At 40.7% G+C, this 20,872-nt stretch overlaps 2 protein-coding genes across 5 annotated transcripts in view; one reads left to right on the forward strand and one right to left on the reverse strand.

Annotated features, from left to right (window-relative positions):
- Positions 1-506: 506 nt before the first annotated feature.
- LOC106651387 (histone-lysine N-methyltransferase E(z)) lies at positions 507-3,860 on the reverse strand. The gene is made up of 9 exons (XM_014369858.2): positions 3,559-3,860; positions 2,959-3,476; positions 2,668-2,884; positions 2,284-2,384; positions 2,012-2,189; positions 1,260-1,928; positions 1,000-1,182; positions 763-928; positions 507-684 (listed from the first exon to the last, which is right to left on the reverse strand). Exons 1-9 carry the CDS (start codon positions 3,692-3,694, stop codon positions 624-626), a joined length of 2,229 nt encoding a protein of 742 aa, XP_014225344.1. The 5' UTR covers positions 3,695-3,860; the 3' UTR covers positions 507-623.
- An 8,585-nt stretch (positions 3,861-12,445) lies between these two features.
- Positions 12,446-20,872, forward strand: part of LOC106651596 (regulating synaptic membrane exocytosis protein 1) — a 68,191-nt gene continuing 59,764 nt past the window's right edge. For all 4 annotated transcript variants that reach the window (XM_023462286.1, XM_014370170.2, XM_014370171.2 and 1 more), the window contains exon 1: positions 12,446-13,023. The gene's annotated coding sequence lies outside the window, so the exon portion shown is untranslated. The remainder of the gene's footprint in view (positions 13,024-20,872) is intronic.

Here is a 20,872-nt window from a genome sequence, read left to right on the forward strand (position 1 = left end):
ACTCAATTTGCGAGCGAGCGACCCATAAAAACTCAAATTCCTCGCACTTTTGAACTTGAACTTTTGCGGAACTCGACGCGAAACTCGTTCTGCTGCTGCCGCTGCTCGTAGTGTAGCATAGAAATCAGGTCATTGGAACATTGTCGCGAGCTCGAGTGCGTATGTGCACTCTCTTTCTGCTTCTCCCTATCTTCATCTTCCTGCGTTGTCGCGCTCTCCGCGGGTAATTGTAATAATGCAACGCTGTTACACGTGTTAATTCGCCTACTTCTTTCTCTCTTTCGCTCGCACTCTGGGCAATACTCGCTTGTGCGTTCGCTCACTTATGCTTTGCAGCCTGTGCAGTTAATTAACTAATTAATTTTCGTCGCCTACTTCTCTTTTATGCTTGATGAACACGCGACGCCTCTACCTCTCCTAGATAAATAAATTATCATGAAAAAATTCTGAATACGCATTTTAAGTTTGTGCAAATGACATTTATTCATGTTTTACGCATGTAAATATACAATTGATTACTTTTTATTGATTACTCCTTATTAGCTTTTTAGCAAATTTACAATTTTCATTACGACTTTTCGTCAAAAGTTAAGTCAAATTTTTCAATTTCACATTTGATTTTTTTATAGAAATTCCATTTCTCTTTCAATTCCAACAAATTTAAGTTGCTCTGTAGGTCCATATCTGAAATTTTAAAAAATTAAATGACATAAGAATGGATAAAAAATAACAAATGCCAATGGTAATAACTCGATGTTTTACCGATAGTCGAAAAACAACTCCTCGCCTGGTTGTATCGCTCGCTTGGCAAAAATACCAATTCTGTGATCACCATTGACCATCATAACTTTGGCGTAACAATTTGGATTTATGGAATGATTAGCAAATCTTATTTTATTTCCTTTCCTTGTGGCATCAACAACAAAATCTAAAAATAGGTACATAAAATCATTCGTAAATATCATACTATTACAAACTTTTTTTTATGATTATATTTACCATTATTAAGATTAAATAGAAAACTGCAGGCATATTTGTCGTAAACTTTTCCTCTTCGATCAGCTTCATCTTGACTGATAATTTCACCACAGTATTCCGATATAAATTCATTTTTAGCTGCAGATTCCTTCAAGAAAATACCCCAGCCTGCTACATCTGACGGTGCCATGAGTAAATGTTTATCTGTAAAAAAAAATAACCAGCATAACATTATATACATTTATATGGGTGATTTCTGAACTTTGAAAAATTTAACTTACGCAATCCTCTTTGAACGCTCACATTCTTGCAGGATATCTTTTGTACTTGATACTGATCCGCACCACAAGTCTGACAAAGATCGGGATCGCATTCGCGTACTGCAAGGTAGCACGGACATTGCTTGGTGTTACATTGAGCCTTGCAACGACAGCCTGGAAAACGATTCTGGCACTCACTGCTGCACTGGCAGAACTTCTCGCAAAAGTTTTGCGCTTGTATGCATGGACACGAATTGTCGCAAGGTCTGTTGGGGTGATCACACGGAGCAAAATTATGAACATGATTGGCACCGGAATCTTTTTTCAGCTGTATTTTACGACAATGCATTGACCAGAGCCGGTGCTTCTTCTTTTTCTTCCGTGGCGGTGTGAAGTCTTTGAGACTTTCAACGTCGGGTATATCACTCGCCTCTTTTTGCGAAAATTCATAAACTTTCCGGCAACTTTTAGTTAGCATTATTTGGGCCAACGCGCATGGGTTGCCGGGAAAAGCTTTATGTAGAGCCCTAAACAAACTTTGCTCGGAACCTGTCCATTCAGGATTGCCTTCATGTTTAACAGTTTCGTCGTGCAGAGTGAAAGCAGAATGATGGTCAGGTTGGAGTTGCTCTTGCAGAGCGTCGTCGTTTGATTCTTTGGTTGAATCTTTGTTAACATTTTGTTTGAAATCTAGAAATTTTTAAAGAGGCATTATTAGAAAAGCTTTTGATCCTTGTATCAATATCAGAAACTAGCCATTTCAAAAATATTACCTTGACAGCTACCAACTTGACTGTATTTATTGCTGTCATTACTGTCTTCGCTACTTGCTTCATTACCAGAATCGAGGCTGGCCTGCTTTCGTACTTTCTTCGGTGCACCTCGTTTCTCTTCTTTTTCTTCTTCCTCCATACTAGCTGCTTGCGCTGCTAGTTTTTCCTTAATTCCATCCTATTGAAAAATGATAAACAATTTTAATATTTTTTAGATATTTTTCATGAAAACTAAATACGTAGTAAAAACTTATTTCAAGTTTTTATCTTACCAAATGCATATAACATTCATTTCCACAAGGTTCAGGAAATGGTTTTAGATCTGGTCCTTTGCGCTTTTGCAGGTTTGGTCCAGGATGACAGACTTGCAAACCTTTTAATTTAAAAAATTTTATTTTCAATCTGATTTTTTTTAATGCATATTTTAAAGTCAGGACAATAAATTTAAATGATTGAATAATACATTGATGAATTCAATAAAACCAATAGTCAAAGAAAGTTCTTTGTAACTGGGTTGTAACTTTTATTTTGCCTGGTGGAGATGCTTATTTATTAAAAGATAAAATTTAATCATGTGAATAATGTTTTGACAGAATTCATCATGGGCAGTATCAAAAATTAAAAATATCAACTGTAAATATTATAAAAATACATACGATGTAAAAAGCAGTCATATTTGAAACATCTTCTGCAGAATAATGTGTGAAAAGAGTGCATGGTTTGTTCTCTGGGTACGCTATGAGCAGCAGCACCATCGATATTTGGAGTACATTCTGGAGGTAGAGCATTTGGATCAGACCTTTCTGTCAGTTCAATGTACTTTTCTTTTAATTCTTCTGGTTTTCCTTTGTCAGGAAACATTTGAGATATTGCCTGCAAACATAAAGAAGCATAAAAATCTAGTCAACTATATACTGTAAAAGAAATTTAAAAATAATTATATTTACTGTAAAAATTTGCATAGATGGAAATGGCGTATCGTCAGATTTAGAAAAAGAATCTTCCTTTTTATCTTCGTCTTTTGATTCTTTGAATTTCTTTGTAGGATTTGAATCTTTTTCTTTGTCATCCTTTTCATAGGAAACTAATGCATTTACAAGATCCACAAAAATAGAGTCATCCATAAATCCTGACTCGCGGTCCCCATGTACTTTACCATCATAATTTTTTATTAATTCTTCGATAAAGGTCCCATCTTGATCAAGGATCTCGTCACCCATGTATGGAATATTATGAAGGACAGTTTCATCTTCGACCATGAAATTTTGTTGTATCGGAGCCCAAGTATACATGGTTGGGATTGGAGTTATGGCATTCAATAATTTGACAGGACAATTTTGTACATCTCCATCGGAACAGGTGATTTCAGCCTTTTTCATACAGGACTCTTGAGCAGGTATTTCATGCAATGCTAACCACATAGCTCTGCTATCAAGCCATCTTTTATTTTCACTCTCTAATAATTCTGAAGGCCAATGTATAATGCATTATTGGTTAAAAATTTGCTTTAAAAATGGGTAGAAGTGAAGATGAATGCAATTGCTTACCTGTCATAACCTTGCGATTTTGGTTCCAAGCTATTTTGACTTCATCAGCACGTTTATATCTTTTAACTTGACGTAAACGCATATATTCCGATTTGACACGTTTCCGCCATTCGGCGGTGAGTTTTGCTTTCGACATTTTACTATTTAATAAAGACTAAAAGGAAAAATTAAACAATCACATTCGGAGTCAAACAATAACAACAACAAAAAAACAGTTTACTGATCACCCACGCTTAGCAGACTCTTAGCCCGCGCGGGCAGTCCTGCAGTGTTGTATATGTATGGTAATGTATAATTGTAACTGCCATCTGCGGCTCACACGGCAACACGCGCACACATTGATGTAGTACATATACGCATACACAGACACACAGACACACACGTATTGCATGTGTGGCGCGCGACTCCTTTGCGCCTTTACTACAGTGAGCGGGCAGTATGCAACTGTACCAACCGCCAGTCAATGGCGCCAAAACGTTTGACTCGTCGCAGGAAGATTTGATTGCATCAATATAATTATTGATAATTGTGGCTGAAATAATAAAAAGAAACAGTTTCTCATTGTAAATGTGTAAAGTGCGCTTAACTTTGTGGCAGAAGCACTTATAGTTTCAACGTGTACTTATACTTGATATATTAATGCGTGCAACGAGTTTGCTGCAAGTCTCGTGTCTCCATGATATAATTAATAAATATAAAAGGTATGTATAAAATAAACAAGCCTGAGGGGCTTGCTGGACTTAATTAGCGTATTAATTATTTGTTGTCGGTTGGCACTCCCTTTTGCGGTGCGCGTGTAAGCATAACCTGATCAGTTTTCCAAGGTGTGCAGTCCGCTCGGTCGACTGTATAAATTTTCCGCGCGTCGTTTCGCTGGACTCGAAAATTCAATCGCCCACACAAAGATTTTCAATGTTTGACGTGCAGGTAAATACTACGTGTCGTGGAACAAACAAGAGCCGTGTACGAGCCGACTGTCTATTATTAAACGTCAGCGCGGGGTAGCAATAATGGATTCCGACACAATAAGCCTGCTAAACTCGTCAATGTATCGCTAAATGTGTTGACGATAGGGCGCGAGATAGGCTCGCGCGTTTTGTTTTCCCTGCTGCGAGTCGGCGACTCGGCTGCACCAGTCAACGCAGTCTATACATGTATTTACGTGTGTGTCTCTGTATATACGTGCATAACGAGGTCAGCAGTGCGAAGCGTCGACGATGCCTAGGCAGGGCCGCTATTCATCCTATAGAAAATTGAATCGACAAGGAAGGTATATACGCGCTTATCTTTTAAAATGTAATCATTCGGAAAGTTGGCACAGTGGTGGTGAAGTAGCTTTTTTTGCCTCGCGTATCACGCGCTGATCAACTTCCCGGATCATCAAAAACTTTTAATATAGTAAATTTAAAAATCCTTCTATCTCTCTTTTTTTTTCTGTTTATGTACATGCGATGGTAAGCGTTGACTCGAAAAAACAGACTCACGACCATTTTTCGGCGGGAATATTATTAGTGCTATTTCAAACTATTGCGGCTAATGTTCCACTGTCAACTATAATTATTTCGTAGTTGTTCATGATATATATTCAAGTTGAAAGGGAAGTCACTGTTATCATTTCTGACGCTCGCATCATGTCTCGGCTAATTATACGTCACTTTAAGTTAAAAATTCGAGTGATACTTGTATAATACAGTTTTAAAAGTAATAAATATTTATTGAATGATATTTTTTATTCTCCTGTTTTACACATTTTGAATAAATGTTTTGAAACATATTTTTAAATGCCTTTGGAATAGCTCGATTTAATTTTGTATTGAGTGTTGATTCTGCTGAGCATCGAATCTATTTATTCATAAAAATTTAACTCATTTATAACGTGTAATAGGTTATTTTCACAGTCGTTACTACAGATGACTTTACTCTTAATTTTTATAGTTTATGTAAGCTTTGAACTTCAAATGTATAGCTTGAAAATTTTTATTCTGATATTTTCCATAAAATACCGAAAAACCTAAAAAGAAGTGAAATATTTTTTTCCCAATCTCGAAGTATTCTATGAAATCGACATTGTTTTGAAGCAATATTTTTAATCTGATTAATTTTCTCTAAAACTTTTTTACATTCTCCGACTTCTCAAAAAAGGGTTCTAAAGTATTTTTTGATAAAACCAATGTGTTACAACCAAAGTCAATGTTATTTGCATTGAAATCGCAATTGTGTGTTATACGTAATTCAAACATGTTCAATAGCGGATACTACGATCTTCCAATATCCAGCAAGGTTCTTCAAAAAATGTTCGTAGTAGTATTCTTACTATTATGTTGGGATCATGCGAAGCCTTAGGTTCATAATTTATATGTAATATAAGACATAATCTTTTACCTCTTATTTTTTACCTCCAAATGTTAATGATATTTTCTAAGTTTGATTAAACAATCAGATTGGTATTTGAAAAAACAATGTCATGATATGCAAAGTTTTTGAAATAGAGTTTGATAATCTTGAATATTTGTATTTTCAATTTTTATACATGATTTTTAAAATGAATTTTGAAAGGAAAAATGTGAAAATTAAATAAGACATAAAAAATTTTGAGTTTAATCCTGTATCCGTTAAAATGTAAATCTAGCGTAATAGGGGTCCTCACTGCTTAAAAGTGAGTGGTAATAATAACAGTAGTAGACAGACTAACATAGGCAAAATGCCTACGTCCTTACTTTCACGTTTTTTCGCTGTCGCAGAATTAAATTCAACTCGTGTTCATACAATACGACGTGGTCCAAAAGTGGTATTACTCTCTTATAGTGGAAAATTTTTGAATGAAATATCACTTCGCTAGGGCGTAATGCGAAGGAAGCTGTAATAAAGCTGCTCTCACAATTATTGTGTCGAGTACAGCCGAGGAACCTTTTCCGTACGTCATTATAAACGAGAATGAATCATTAATGAAGATAAAAGTCTATCTAATTAGAAGGAAAAATTAATAGTTTTGCCTTTTCTTTGTAAATGCACTTCTATCGTTTTAACGACCAAACTTATTACTCCAATTATCATACTTCTAAATCTAACAGAACGAGTGTCTTTTCATTGTCGGACATGTATATACGGCAAACAAAGATCGCGTACTGCCTCGAGTAAGCTTCGATTCTCGTGAGTGTCGTCGATATTGTTGCCGTCTTGGTCCTGTCACGTCATAAAAAACCATATCAAACACTCGAAACTATACTCCTATTCCCGTGACATTGGCTTTTGATTTTTATTGTGCTATGGATAAAAGTTTATTCTCCATAGGACTATGTTCAAACTCCTGTGCATATAAACAGTTTCATTTTCCCAACTGCATTGGACTTTTAATTTGTGAAACAAAATTTTTTACACCCAAACAGGGAGTACACGAAATATACATTTCGTTTTCACTTTATAAAATCAAGCCTGCCCAGTTTTTCGTGTAGTTCAATTTAAAAGTTTTATAAACTCGGCTTCCCTACACCGAGATGATATATATCGTTGGATTCTCGTGACAAAAATCGTATTTACGTATACTATTCACACATATTTCTTGGTACTTATTTTTTCAGTAACAATTTCATTTGAATTTTTATCTGTTTCTATATTTTACCAAATCGGGAGGCTGCGGCAAAATATCTGCACCATTTTATTCATTGCCATATTAATATAATTAATGCGTTTAATCGAGTAAGATAGGTACATTTATTGCTATTGCTATCTAGTTCAGTTAGTGAGGCATAAGAAAAATAATTTTTACATACCAGCGGCCCGAAAGTAGCACTTCCCGGCCGCTGCGCTAAACGGGATATTGCTATTTTCGGGCCCGGGGTATGTAAAATCGTATACTGGCCTGTACCGGGAAAAAAGAAAGCCTCAGTGCACGTGTTAATCGACCTCGGTTTCGCCTCGGTCGCTTATTCCACGTGCCCTGGGACTTTTCTATTTTTTCCGGCCTAGGGCAGTAATAAACTATTAACGAACATGCAATTTTTCAAGTGTCCTTGCTTTACTCACCGTAAAACTGTTGTCATAAGTCATGAAAAATCATTTTCTGCACCTGTCGAGCGGGACAAAGATGTTATCATGGAAGACGTGACATGGAATAGTCGGGGTACTGGTGGCACTTGAGCATTGTTGTAAGCTCGCTTCGGTAACTTGGATATTTTTAATGAGTTTAGAGTCGCTGAAACCGAATCTCAAGATTATTAAAATTTTGCTATCAATCTCATTTTACAACATTTATAACTTGCTCAAATAGATTCGAAAAAAAATCCAAAAGAATTTCAGTGAATTATTAAAATAATAATATATTAGCAAATAATATAATTTTCATTTTTTTGAATTCTACCATTCTTAAAAACTTTACATAATTGTGTTAGTTACAACATTTTAGAAATTGTTCAAAACGTTTTGTGAAAATTCCGGTGTATTTCTTTTGCTATTTCAAGTTTTTCAAGAACTCTGTAGTATTGGTTATTGTTTCTTAAAGTTGATATTCTCGAGAAAAAAATTCATGAATTTACCATATTTTTATCCATTTACAACAACTTTTAAATGAACAATGTCAAAACCTTTCAACTATAATATTAGCCCGGACTATTGTTTATGTTTTCCGCAAGAATACCGTCTCGCTTGACAGGTGTAGGAAATGATTTTTCATTACTTATATATGAAGCTTGTATCCGATATTTTAGGGCATAGATTATGCTATTTTAATAACAAAATGGCATAATCTTTTGAATGTGTAAGGTGTCTCAGTAAATATGATACGACGGAAATTTTGTTGCCGGTCTATGCATTTGCGTTGAGGGTGTAATTTACTCGCGCGTTTACGAGTCAGCTGCTAGAGTAATTGTATCTTCAAAAAGGTTTTTTCTACAGATTCGCGCACAAAAGAAAAGGGGAAAATTACATTTATGTTACACTGATATTAAGGTAAGAGAGTGAAGCGATATTCTCAAAATACGCAATGAAATTACCATTGACCCATTTAGCTAGTCGAGCTCGAAATTTCATTGGGACGACGGAGAGGGAGAAGAAAAAAATATGTTGGGGAGGTGCATTCGGTGATTTAACGACGAAAAAATACAGCAACAACAATACAGCTGGAATGTAAGTGAGCGGATCGTTTAAGGAAAAAAATGCCATGCCTCACGTTCGGGACATATTAATATTTTTTTTCGTTTCAGCCTTAGCCTCCTCCTCGTGGCGGGGTAAATGCGGTTTTAACGAGCAAACTCTTGGCTCTCTCTCTCTCTCTCTCTCTTTCTCTCTCTGGGCGTGTTTGTGTGCGGACGCAATGCCAGACATTTACATGCACACGTGAGTCGCTCTGGCTTTCTGGCTGCTCGCAAGTTGGTTTCGGCGCGCACAAAGTTTGCGCGGCGCGTGTTATCATCATCATAATCATTATAAAGGCCACGCACGTAGGCCACGAGCGCCGAAGCTTTGATAACTAATATTTGTTAAAACTGCACGTTGAAAAATCATGTAACGCGCTCGCGGCTCTCGGGGGAGAGGTTCGCGCGCGTAAATGCGCAGATCGACGCGGCAAAGGAGATATTTTTTCAACTGGAAAGTAAGCGAAGAAAAATGATTGCTCGGCGCGCTTTGAGGGCTTTTTCTACCCGCACAGGAGCAGCAACTATTCAAAGGAAATTTACTAGCCGCTTTCGCAAACGCATCCGTATAAAAGACCCGAGTGTTACGTCAATTCTGCAGATTCTCTTATCGCCATTAGACGCGAATTTACCGCGTACACGCTTAATAAATTTCATTGCGTATTTCGTTGTGCTTCCGTGTATGAGGGAAACGAACAGTTAGGGTAATTAGCGTTGCTGTAGCCCACATCGCTGATTCTAAGAGCTCGTACAGATGCTCGAGGGAGACATGGAAATGTCATTTCCATGGCTTTTGATGCTGTTTCGCTGTTTCTCGAGACGTATTTATTTAATCTAATGAAGGTTGCGCGATCGATTCGTTGTTTCACTGAGGAGGAGCTGTCGCTCAATCTGCAGAGCATTGAATGCAATCCCGTCGAAAAATCTGATCAATTCATGCGTTACTTCCACTGCAAACAACGCGATCTCCGTCTATAGGGATGCACTGCCAGCATCGAGTGTAATAATTAGCCGATTGTAAGTCAAATTCCGCGCTTACAGCGTATTTATCCAACGAGCCACTATTGATACCCTCGCGTGTCGGCGATGCTGCCAAGTAACCAGTTGCGATTCATTGATATAGCCATCGAACGAAGTGCACAGTTTTTTTTTTTAACCAAACGAGCCTACGAGTGAGTGTGCCTGAGAAAAAAAACATCCAATCAATCGGCAAATAAGCAGCCAGGATTATTACGGATTGTCGAGTATACGGCGCAGCCTAGCTCGTTTCATGCCCGAGTATAGATATCGCGTCGGTTGATCGATCGTCACACGCGAGCTTTCAGGAGATGTTTCAAGTGTGCATAAACGCGCAGGAGTACTTTTGCAAAGCCACAATGATACTCAACGGTATTTTTATCAACTCGAACATCACCGCGTTCACGTGTATATGTTATTACGAATTCGCCAGAGAAAACAAATCCTTGAGCGTTTTAAGTATATCTATGGCTCTTTAATTTGTAAAAATGCAACTTTTATCATATATCAAGGTGCCAAAATATAATAGTAATTATAAATTATAATATAATTGTTTTGCATGGTACATATTTATCAAATTTATAAATCAAATCTATAAATCGTATAATAGTGTTTTACTTAAAGATAATGTACACAAATTGTCAACTATTGAGGTAGCTAAAATTTGAATTAGAACGTTTTTTTCCAATATTAATATCAGTCATCAATTTTTTTCAATTAGAATTAGGAAACTAAATCTATTTCATTACGTATTAATTTAATATATTAAAAAAGTTTGTCAAAGTTCGATAAATTATAACACTTATTACGTATGGATTTACAAAAAAAATCTTCTCTCTTTCAAAAGAGTATTCTCGTTAAAAATCAAATTTCATTGCGCGTCCACGAAAAAATTCACTCCCCACATCTAATAAAATACCATCTCTAATGCCAGCTGGGTGTCGTTAAAAAAAAAAAAAAAAAAATAANAAGTTAAAAAAAAAAAAAAAAAAATGAAAAAGTGCACAACTTTCAGAATGCAGAAATCGTGTACGAAGCGAAATTCCATTATACATCCCATATAGAGTGAATATCTGTATACATGACGACGTCGTGCGCGCAGGTTGATTTTTCGTACAGCAGTTGCTCGGTACGTGCGTGCGACACTTGTACATTCGCATTGGCTCGCGCGTGCGAGAAAAAAAAAAGAGTATCGATCCTCGAGTTGTAATATCGCTTTTTTTTCGTATAGCGATTTTGTAAAGCTGCTACGATGGAGGTGACAAAGAGATTAATAGCATATTGGTCGTCGAAGAAGATTATTGCTCGGTGAAATATATACTTTTGCCAAAACGTGTGCAGCATTCGATAATAGTCGGGTAATACCCTAACAGTGTATTTTTGTAATTTTTAAATTTGGCATCGTATCAAATACTGCTGATACTGCCGGAAAAAACTTGTCTACCTTTCATTTCCGACTCGAAGGAAGTTATTCTCACGGGTGGTTATCGGGAGAAAAAATAGAACAAATACGAAAAGAAAATGATGTTTGAAATATTATATTCCTCGGGTGCACTTTGAAAAAAATATTCTTTTTTTTTCAACTGGAAGAAATCAAGGGACTTTTTTTTATGTCCTTGCGCGATCGATAAATTCAATGACAAATGTAGTATGACAACGACGATAGCGAGAGCTTAGTTGGCTTTTAGCCTAAGTAGTACTTTGTTTTCTAACCAATAGGTAAGATATGACGAGGTTATTCTTTTATACGTGTTTCGCCCATTAGGTTAATTGCATTTAGCAACTTTTTTCAACAATTATTAAATGAGGCATCGAGCATTACGTCGAGCGAAGAAAAAAGATTAATGTCTCGTGTAAATCAAGCCCGGTAATGGTGTTTACGAGCACGTCCCAATTATGGGTTATTTGCTCGCACGTCTCGACGCGCTGCCCGTGAAAATCGATCCTCGCACTCGCGAATTCTTACATATTTCTTTCCTCCCTCAAATAAGACTCATACTTGTAGCAGCTTTTTGCAACAAGCAGAAGTAATGAATCACTTAAAATGCACAAAAATCTCATTTACAGGAGCCGAGCAGGAGCCGCGCTGGCGGTGCATAAAAGGAGATTATTGAGTAGTAGGATGAAGATGAATAAGCAACGACGATAGTCACCGAACTTGCCAGCCTTATATTCCGTAAGTACGAGCTTTCAATAGGAAGATAAACGAGTGCAGTCGATGCCCGTTGGCCCGTAAGTTATGGCAAAAGTGCATTAGCTGCGGAGATGGACGACAGGAGGAGTTTTTGAGACTGTCGGCGGTCTTTGCGGGATGCTGAATAATCCACGGGAGCGTAGAGGAGGAGTTGGCGAAGCGATTAAAATTGGCCAAGTGTCTCGAAAGGCTGTGGCGCGGTTCGGAGTCGCTCGCAATATGGAAAAGGTCGGGGAAGAGGAGCTTGTGCGCCGCGGTTGGCATTGTCATTGGCCTTCGATGTAAGTCGGTGCTGTGGCCCTCGTGACTCGTCAGGTGATACATGGCTCTTGAAACGCGGCACGAGTGCTCGGCTCTGCGTAGGTAGAGGTGTAGCGTACAGCGTAGCTCGGAGCATAGTAGTCGCGAGCGGCCGCGTCGCGCAGAATCTGCCTTGTGCGAAAAAGGCTGCCGCCGCTGCTGCTCCGCTGCTGCTGTGTCGGTCGGGAGCGCTGGCTCTGGCTGGCTGGCTGGCTGGATGTGGGGTGGCGCGCGCGCGTCAGGTGGCTTTGGAGCAGACGAGAGCCAGAAAGCAGACCCGGGCAGTGCAAGCCGGGCCGTACGCCCGTAAGCAAGCCCTCGCCTACTCGCCAGCTCCCGCGTGCTCGACCTCTCTCGCTCTCTCTCACTCTCTCTCGCTCTTGCTCTCTCTCTCTGCGTACGTACCCTGTGTTTCTCACTCTCTTTCTGTGTGTGTGCGCGTGACACTCCAAGTAACCCGACTACTGAGCCGAGCTCGCTCATCCGAGCTCTCGCAGTGCGCTTAGACAACATTTTCGCGCCTCGCCAGCACCGCAGTAACCGAGTAACCGAGCAGAGTTGTCAGGAATAAAAATACTAAATTCCAGACACTTGTTGCAGTGCGATATACACGATAATAATAACAAATATTTACCGTACGAGAATAGGCCGCCGCCGCGCGCCACAGCCAGATGTTTCATCGGCTTTTTTTCCTACGAGAGAACTTGCGCCGTTGCTGCTGCTACTCCTGTGATACGGCTTAAGTGTATCCTGTTGCGGAAGTGAACGAGTAAGGAAAAAAGTCGAAGCGGACCGCGGGCAATGAGAGAGGACGACGAGTAACAGGTTGGTGCGCGCGCTAACATATATACTCTTTCGATTTTCATATTCCAAGCCCCCCCCCCGCCAGTGTGTTTTCGCTCCCGCGAGTTCGGATCGCATGAGTAATGAGGTGCTTCGGCTATCGGACGGATTTCAAAAACAAACATTAAGCTCGTTTTCTTCCCCGAGCCAGCTCGAGCTTTTTGTGCACTCGCTATATGTACGTAAGTCGCCGAGTGTGTTGCGTGGCCGAGAGGTCGAGTAGAGACCTGTTGAAAATTTCTCTGGCTTCTGCTAGCTGAGCGCGCCACTTACCTTCGACTTCTGACCTCCATATCCGCGGTAAATAACTTTTTAAGGATCTTCCCTTTTTTCATTTGCTCCTTTGTTAACGTCACATTTACCCCAATGTTATTCCAGCCAAATGACCCGTCTATCGGTGTGTACAGTGTTAGCTTTGCATGCCATATGTTCTCGCGCGTGCAATGTAAACGTAATTTTCCCGCTTATCGCAGAGAGGGAGAGAGAAGCAGAGAGCAATAGGACAAGTTTGGAAATTTGGTTGGTTAGTGCTTCAGCGCTCGATTCGCCGATTCAAATTAGCCGAGAAGCTTTGATAGAAGTCGTTCGGTTGATTCGAAAGCCTCCCCTCCCCATTAATGAAGCTTGCATGATTGCTTTTCTCTCTGCATCTCTCTCTCCTCCCACAACTTTTAACGGACTATTTGCCAACTTGTAATAATGCTAAATTAATTTTTACTAACCGATCGAGCAGAAATTTAAATGTTTGCTTTGCGCGTCGATTCATTGATATTTTTCCATAAGACTTTCTCTGACACAATCAGTCTTGCCTTGCCAGAATTTGTGCTTAATGGTTTTAATTGTGGAGGATTTTTTTTTTTGGGGAGGATGGGGGAGGGCAAAATTTCAGCAACTGACGTGGGTTTGAACTCAAGCTGGTACGTTTCGAGCTGTTCGCTCATGCAAAGTCAAACAAAAGGCACGTATAGACCAAGTTTCGCCTCGAGATTACGGATGCCAAGAACGAAAATCCCATTGTTCCAATGCGACCGTTTAAATGAAAAATTTTGCCTTTTAATTTAAGAGGCATGTACTTTTAATAATATCGATTAGTATTCAAATAATTTGAATTCGCCAAGTTTCGTGGCCAATGGATGTGCCATCATTGAAATTAATACTTAATTTTAACAACTAGACATTTAAAATATACTCAGCAATTATTTTTGTATGCAAGCAAAATAAATTCGTCCTTTAAAAAGTTTCATCTCATCTTTCGAACATGCAAGTGCGAGTCGGGCATTTTTAGAAAATATTTTTTTTCCTATCAAGTGAATTCTTAATTTTTTTCATCATTTCAGCGTAGGAGGTTTTCTTTGCTTCAAACGTTTTTCGCTTCAAACAAGCACCCGTACATTCAGCAGAGTCGGGCGAATTCTCTGTAATTTCAGAGTAATACATCTAATACGCGTGTACGCGCGTTGCCTTTAGCAGCCTTGTAAAAGTAAAATACATCGACGCGCGCCCTTTTGGCGAATAAAGCAGCTTTGAGCACGTAAACCAACACTCGAGCTTTTGCATTCGCAGGCGTGTGGGTCGCGCCGCTCGATTTCGGAGCAGCATTCGCGCGTATCGAAGTAATATATTTATAGGCGTAAAATAATAAATTCATGGTGAGGTGTGCAGTTGGCGAGTTGGCGCGAGTGCGTATATGTACAGCCGAACGTTTATAATCGATACATCGAGGCAGCGACGACGGCGTGGCGTACGTATACGCAACGCGAGAATTGACGCAAATCATGCTGCACACACGTGTACTATGCGCACGCAATTACACGTACGCACAGCTGGTGGCCGCGTACACGCAGCGAGGCAAACATTAGCGTAATAATAATCCATCTTTCTCGAATATCAATCCGAGCGCGTAGTTCTCGCTGCACGAAGGCAGCAGCAGGGACGCGTCGATCGATCGATGCGTGTGTGCACCCGATCCTTGCCCGCGTAGTCTCCACGGTGCGCGGCGATACCGTTCAGCAAAAAAGCGCACACGAGTCGACTTTTTTCTTCCCGCGTGCGCAATTATAATCCAACCTGCGCGTATATTTTTTTCTTTCCAAAACAAGCGCCACGAGAAAAATAAAGCGAACGAGGAAAAAGCTAGAAAAATAGAGCTGAAAGAGAAAGAGAGATACGGAAAGTCGATAGTTTTCTGCGCTCTCGGTGGCCTAGACACAGTCGCAACTAATCCGTTCTTGGCATGGGCAATGAGCATTAGCTCGCAGGGTAAAAAAAAAGAGCTGAGAGAAAAAAAAACAACAAATTGACCGTGACATTTGAATGCGCGCACGCATACGCGCGAATATATGTGAAAAAAGAGAAATAAATAGAAATAAAATGCAGGAACATTGTTTTTCTGCTGCATTTATCGTGTATGTGCATGTCATTTAAGCGCGGGAAAATGATCGATGGCGCGCGCGGCTGCTCGTCGGTGAGGCCGCTGCTGCCGAGTCTCTCTCTCTCTCTCTCTCTATGACCTTGGCAACGGCTAGCGAAGCTCGTGCATCTCGCAGGAATTTCTCGTCGTGTTGTGTGGAGGCTTTTGAAGCTGCGTTAGAGGGTGGCATTAGGCACGCTAATGAGTGGCTCGGCCGATCGTGCCCACACGCAGGCCACGACAAAGAGAGCCCCGAGCCGATTGTTTTGCACGCACGCACAGGAGAGGAGAGTCAGCAGCTTCGAGCGGTGAACGAGGGCACGAATGGAAAAGGCGCGGGGCAGCAGCGGCTCTCTTTGTATTTCTCGAGCTATCTCGCTCTCGGCATCGCTGGCTATGGCTTATGAGCGAGGGTGTGGCGGTGGCGCGGCGGTGTGTACATCGTTTCTCGCCCGCTCGCTCGCTCGCACGGCGACACACTTTATATAACGCGCGACTCTGTCATTGTGTACGTGTGTACCTGTGTGTGTGCGTGTATTATATATCGTGTACGTGTCGCGCAGCTCAATCTCTAGCTCGTCCCAAAGAACTTTATCGTAAGAGCTCGCCCGAGCGATTATTATCGCGATCATCGCAACGCGAGGGTTGGGCTTTCGGTTTAATTAAGCCGATACCTTATACAGCTCGCGCGCACTTGTTACCTTATTTTTCTCTCTCTCTCTCTCTCTATTTCGAGCGCTGAATTTCTTTTTCATTCGACGCGATGCGCGCACACCTTTTTGCTTTTTATTTATTTTCCATTTTTTTTTCTCTCCATTTTTCTATGTTTTTCCCCTGAAATCTGAGCACGCGCGGAATAATTTCATTCGTCGGATGCGCGCCTGGCTCGTATCTCTCGCTGCCTCTGCTTCTGCCAGCGCTGCAACAAGTACAAGCTCGCTTGTACAAGCGAAAAAGTCCCCCGCTACGCTTTTTCCGCAGCAGCGGCGGTGTCGACACGTATAACTACGCCACTGTTTACCCCTTACGTTTTCTCATTATTCATGCTACGCCGGAGCATGTCGTGCTTTTATTTTCACCTGTTTACGCGTTTTTCTAGCGAAATTTTTAGATGCACGAGCGAACGGTAATGTGTGGGCGCGTTTAAATGCAATTGTCGTGTCGTTGCTTCCGAACGACTATAGGGATGCGCGCAAAAAAGAAAACACTGGCCGAGCTTACGCCGCAAAACTCGGGGGCGAAGGGCGGGGCGAAGCGACTCGTTACATATATTATACATTCCTAAACACGCACGAATCGCTCAAAGGGCGCAATATCGATGTATAATAAACATAATGCGCGTCAAGCTCGCTCTGATGGGGCACACGCTCGTATATCAAAAGCGCAAATTAAATTTCACTCGGATCGGAAATAGCGTCGCGCGCTCGTATATGTGTATACGCGGTGCGGCCAGACGACATGCAAATATTTGCGTGCGCGCGGCCAAGAAAGACTTTTGGAGCTGAGGCCGCCTCGACGAGCGTATATGGGCGAGCTTTCAGCTCGTCAAATATTTATGGCTAGGCGTGTGTTTTTGTGCGTGTAAACGCCATGAGGGGGATGGAATATAAACGCGTCGAGTATAAAGCGAAAAACAAGGGAATATGGCTCAAACGTGTGCGCGATAAAAAAATACGAGCGCGAGCTACCTACCGCACTACTTACTCACGCGTTGAAGGACTGGCAAAAGCTTCGCGGGGACGGCTTATAAGGCGCGTGTGCGTCATGACGTTGAGTTATTTTTTCGCGCTCGGCAAGAAAAATTTGATTGAAAATACGTGTTGAAATTTTGCTCGGGCTTAATAATATTCCTCACAGTGTCGAGTCTGCGCGTGCGTGTATACCGGATATAATACACTTTCAAAGTATACTTCGCTATTCTCTGCCTGCCGTTTACTTTGAACTTTGTTTACACTTGAAACGTAAAAAAAAGAGAAACAAAAAATACACACATCCAATTAACTAAAGTAACAACCCCCGCGCCCGGATCTCTACGTATGGCACATTGAGCTTTTTTAAAGCGCAGTACTTCTTGTAAAACGACCCTCTCTCGCACGCGGACACTCAAAAGTTTAAGCAAAATATCAAATTAACTCTCTCTAATGTACAGCGCGTTGTTTTTTCGCGCGATAATAAATATATATTTTTCTATTTTTCTTTGGGAAAGTAGCACAAGGTAACAAGGCGACTCTCCTTTTATATGTGCTTTACCGTTTTCACGCGTGTGCACACCCGCACCCATTCATATGTGGACAAAGTAAACGATGATTTAAATTTTCCTCTCTTCTCCGCCCGTTTATCTTAGACGGTATAATATTAGTGTTGCGCACAATAGGCCAATTTCATTTATTAAGGAAACGTATTTTTACGCCTAGGAACGCCGATGAAAACTTTATTTCAACATAAATAAAAGAGATGGTGAGTGCGTTATTTTTTCCTCCAAAGTATGTATGTAGCGTACGTCAGCTCGAAAGAAAAGCGAAAGTAAAAAATGCCTCGGTAGGACGAAAAGCCTAATTATCAACACACATGGCGACGTATTAAGGGCCCATTGTTCGGCAAAGTTGTAAGCGGCAGGCATGCACAAGGACAAGCGAAGCCAATAATCCGTCGTGCAATAATTGCGGGCCATTGTTTCGAAGCCTAGCTAGACGTCTTCGTTTCGATTATTACGTCTGTGTGCAAGCGATATATCTATATTAGGGTGTCCGTTATTTCCCGACTTTTTTGTATTGCTTCTCCCCCCACCTAGATGTCTTCTATTTGATAAGACAATGAGAAAGCCGGGTTATAGAGTTCGAAAAAATGATTTTAAGGTGGCCCCCAAGCGGCTTGAAGCTTACATGTATTTTAAATGGGAAAAACTTAAAAATTTGATTCTCAGCGATAAAAATGATGAAAAAATTTGAAAAAATTCAGCAACCCATGTATTTTATGTATTTTTTGACAAGAAATCGATTGGTGACCTTGAATTTGACCTTGAACATAACCTCAAAGCTACAGCGAACAAAATATTGAGAAAAATCGTTTTTTTTGCGGTAACCCCCACTTTTTATTGCAGATTCGAAAAGAGCGGAAAATTTCAAGTCAAATTATGTCTTTTGATTTTTTTTCAAGGGCATTATAAAGATGCTACAGATACAAATAAAACCCTAATTTTAGCGTGCAATTTTCGAGTTTTTACTAGTTAGGGCTTTATCTATATCTGCAGCGCCTTTTGAATACCCTTGAAAAAAAATCGAAAGACATAATCAGACATGAAATTTTTCGCTCTTTTCGAATCTGCAATAAAAAATAGGGGTCACTGTGAAAAAAACGATTTTTGGTTCTCTGTAGCTTTGAGGTTATGTTCAAGGTCAAATTCAAGGTCACCAATCGATTCCTCGTCAAAAAATACATAAAATACATGGGTTGCTGAATTTTTTCAAATTTTTTCATCATTTTTATCGCTGGGAATCAAATTTTTAAGTTTTTCCCATTTAAAATACATGTAAGCTTCAAGCCGCTTGGGGGCCACATTAAAATCATTTTTTCGAACTCTATTACCCGGCTTTCTCATTGTCTTATCAAATAGAAGACATCTAGGTGGGGGGAGAAGCAATACAAAAAAGTCGGGAAATAACGGACACCCTAATCTATATACGTTATATATTTATAAGGCGTCGTGCAAGCTGGGGGGAGGAGGGAGGCTTACGGCAACAACACTACTCGCAGCTGTCACACTTGAACTATTTTTACCTTTTTTGATTCTTCTCTGTTTCGCGACAAGTCCCTTTGCGGCAAGTCTGTCTCTTTGTGATTTGTTAAAGAAAAATTTGTCGTTGATAGACGCCAGAGTCGAGGGTCTTTCTCTATCTCTCTGCCTCGGTCGAATTAATTGGGCACAGCGTCGTAGAAAGCGTCAGCTTTCCGTAATCACAGACGCGTTCGCCGAGTAAAAGGCCTTTATTCGAACAAATGTATCCTAATTTTCTCTCGGCATGGTTAAATTAGCCGAAATTCAACAAGACATGTGCGTCGGCGTGGCCCGCTCTTTCTTGCCCCATTACAGAGGAAGAATCGGCTGTACATGTATTTAAATGTGCGTGTGCTTACGCGAGTGTGTGTGTGTGTGTGTCTCGGCACACGTATAAGGAAAAAGTGAAGGAGAAACGGCTAGATGCATAGGAGGAGGGGGGGCCGTTACAGGGTGGAAACGTGCGCGGCCGTGACAGGGTCACCCGTTGACCTAGTTCTCGACTCTCGCGCGCGCGTTTTCGCCTCATGTAGGCCGCGGCTGGACTTATAGAGCGCAAGCGCTAATGGCCCTGGGGATCGCTTTTTGCCTCCCTCACTCCGATGCTTCTTTTTTCGCCTCCGCGCTAGGCGTGTAGTTAGGCTAGCGCTACTTGTTGAATGACTGGCTCCACACGCTCTCGCGGTCTATAATGATTATTATTATGATTCGCAGATAGAGAAGCTCGACGGCGGCCGCGCCGATATATATTGCGAGCACGAAAGAGCGCCAGAGAAACGAAAAAAAGAGAGGAGAATATTAGAGAAAATTGATACGACCTTTGACGTTTTCGAGATGTTTTCTTGCTAATGACAAGGTTAACAATTTTTTTTCTCCCTACTGCGCTCGTATTCCGCCAACAGCAGTATTATTATTGAATTAATTGGACGCGCCGATCGATGAATATTATACCGACAATGTGCTGAGTGTGTTTGAGCTTGGTCATTTATACATTTCGAGTTGTTTGTACTCGTTCTGCTATACCTATATTATATCTGCGCTCTGCACATACACGTTTACAATGCCGCTCTCTGCATGGCCTGCCGCTGAGAGGCACCAACTGCGTTCGCTTCACTGGCAAACGTCTACCTGCTGCGTACGGGCACAAATAGACTTTGTAATGAAATTACAGTTGGTAATTGGATGATTATACATTGCTCGTATTTTAATGCAATTGCGATATCGCGCGCGGCTCTATATTATTTTGTCATTTTTACGCGACTCCGTTGGCTCGTGTCGTTCATATCGATTGCCAACCGTATAAAGAGGTACACGTGCGGGAGGCTGGATTTTCGGACTCTCGATCGAGCCCAGCTGTGCGTGAGATTCTTTTCCTCCTCGGCCTCATAAATAGCAGCTCGAGGGTTGCAGCAGCTCTAATACGGCCACGCCAGTGTTATTGAGATTTAGCGCTCTGTCTTTGCCAACAGGTGATGCACATATTAAGCTTACTGCACAAGGCCATGCCTCGTACGTCCGAATAATACACCATTAAATCTGCCGTTCAGCTTTTTTTCCACTCGTACTCTCTCTCTCTCTCTCTCTCTCTCTTCAAAAATTCAATGTGAGCGAAGAATAGTCGGGCGTTATTCATTATTGTTGATGAA

Source organism: Trichogramma pretiosum, unplaced genomic scaffold (genome assembly GCF_000599845.2).
Source record: "Trichogramma pretiosum strain Unisexual culture from Peru unplaced genomic scaffold, Tpre_2.0 scaffold9, whole genome shotgun sequence".
Classification (NCBI taxonomy): Eukaryota; Metazoa; Arthropoda; class Insecta; order Hymenoptera; family Trichogrammatidae; genus Trichogramma; species Trichogramma pretiosum.

Bases quoted from the DNA above. Each gene is read 5' to 3' on its own strand.
- LOC106651387 (XM_014369858.2), bottom strand. From the start codon at position 3,694: ATGTCGAAAGCAAAACTCACCGCCGAATGGCGGAAACGTGTCAAATCG. The intron at 2,190-2,283 runs GTAAGATAAAAA...ATTTTTCAATAG, and splicing joins ATGAATGTTATATGCATTTG to GATGGAATTAAGGAAAAACT. The intron at 929-999 runs GTAAATATAATC...ACCTATTTTTAG, and splicing joins TCTATTTAATCTTAATAATG to ATTTTGTTGTTGATGCCACA.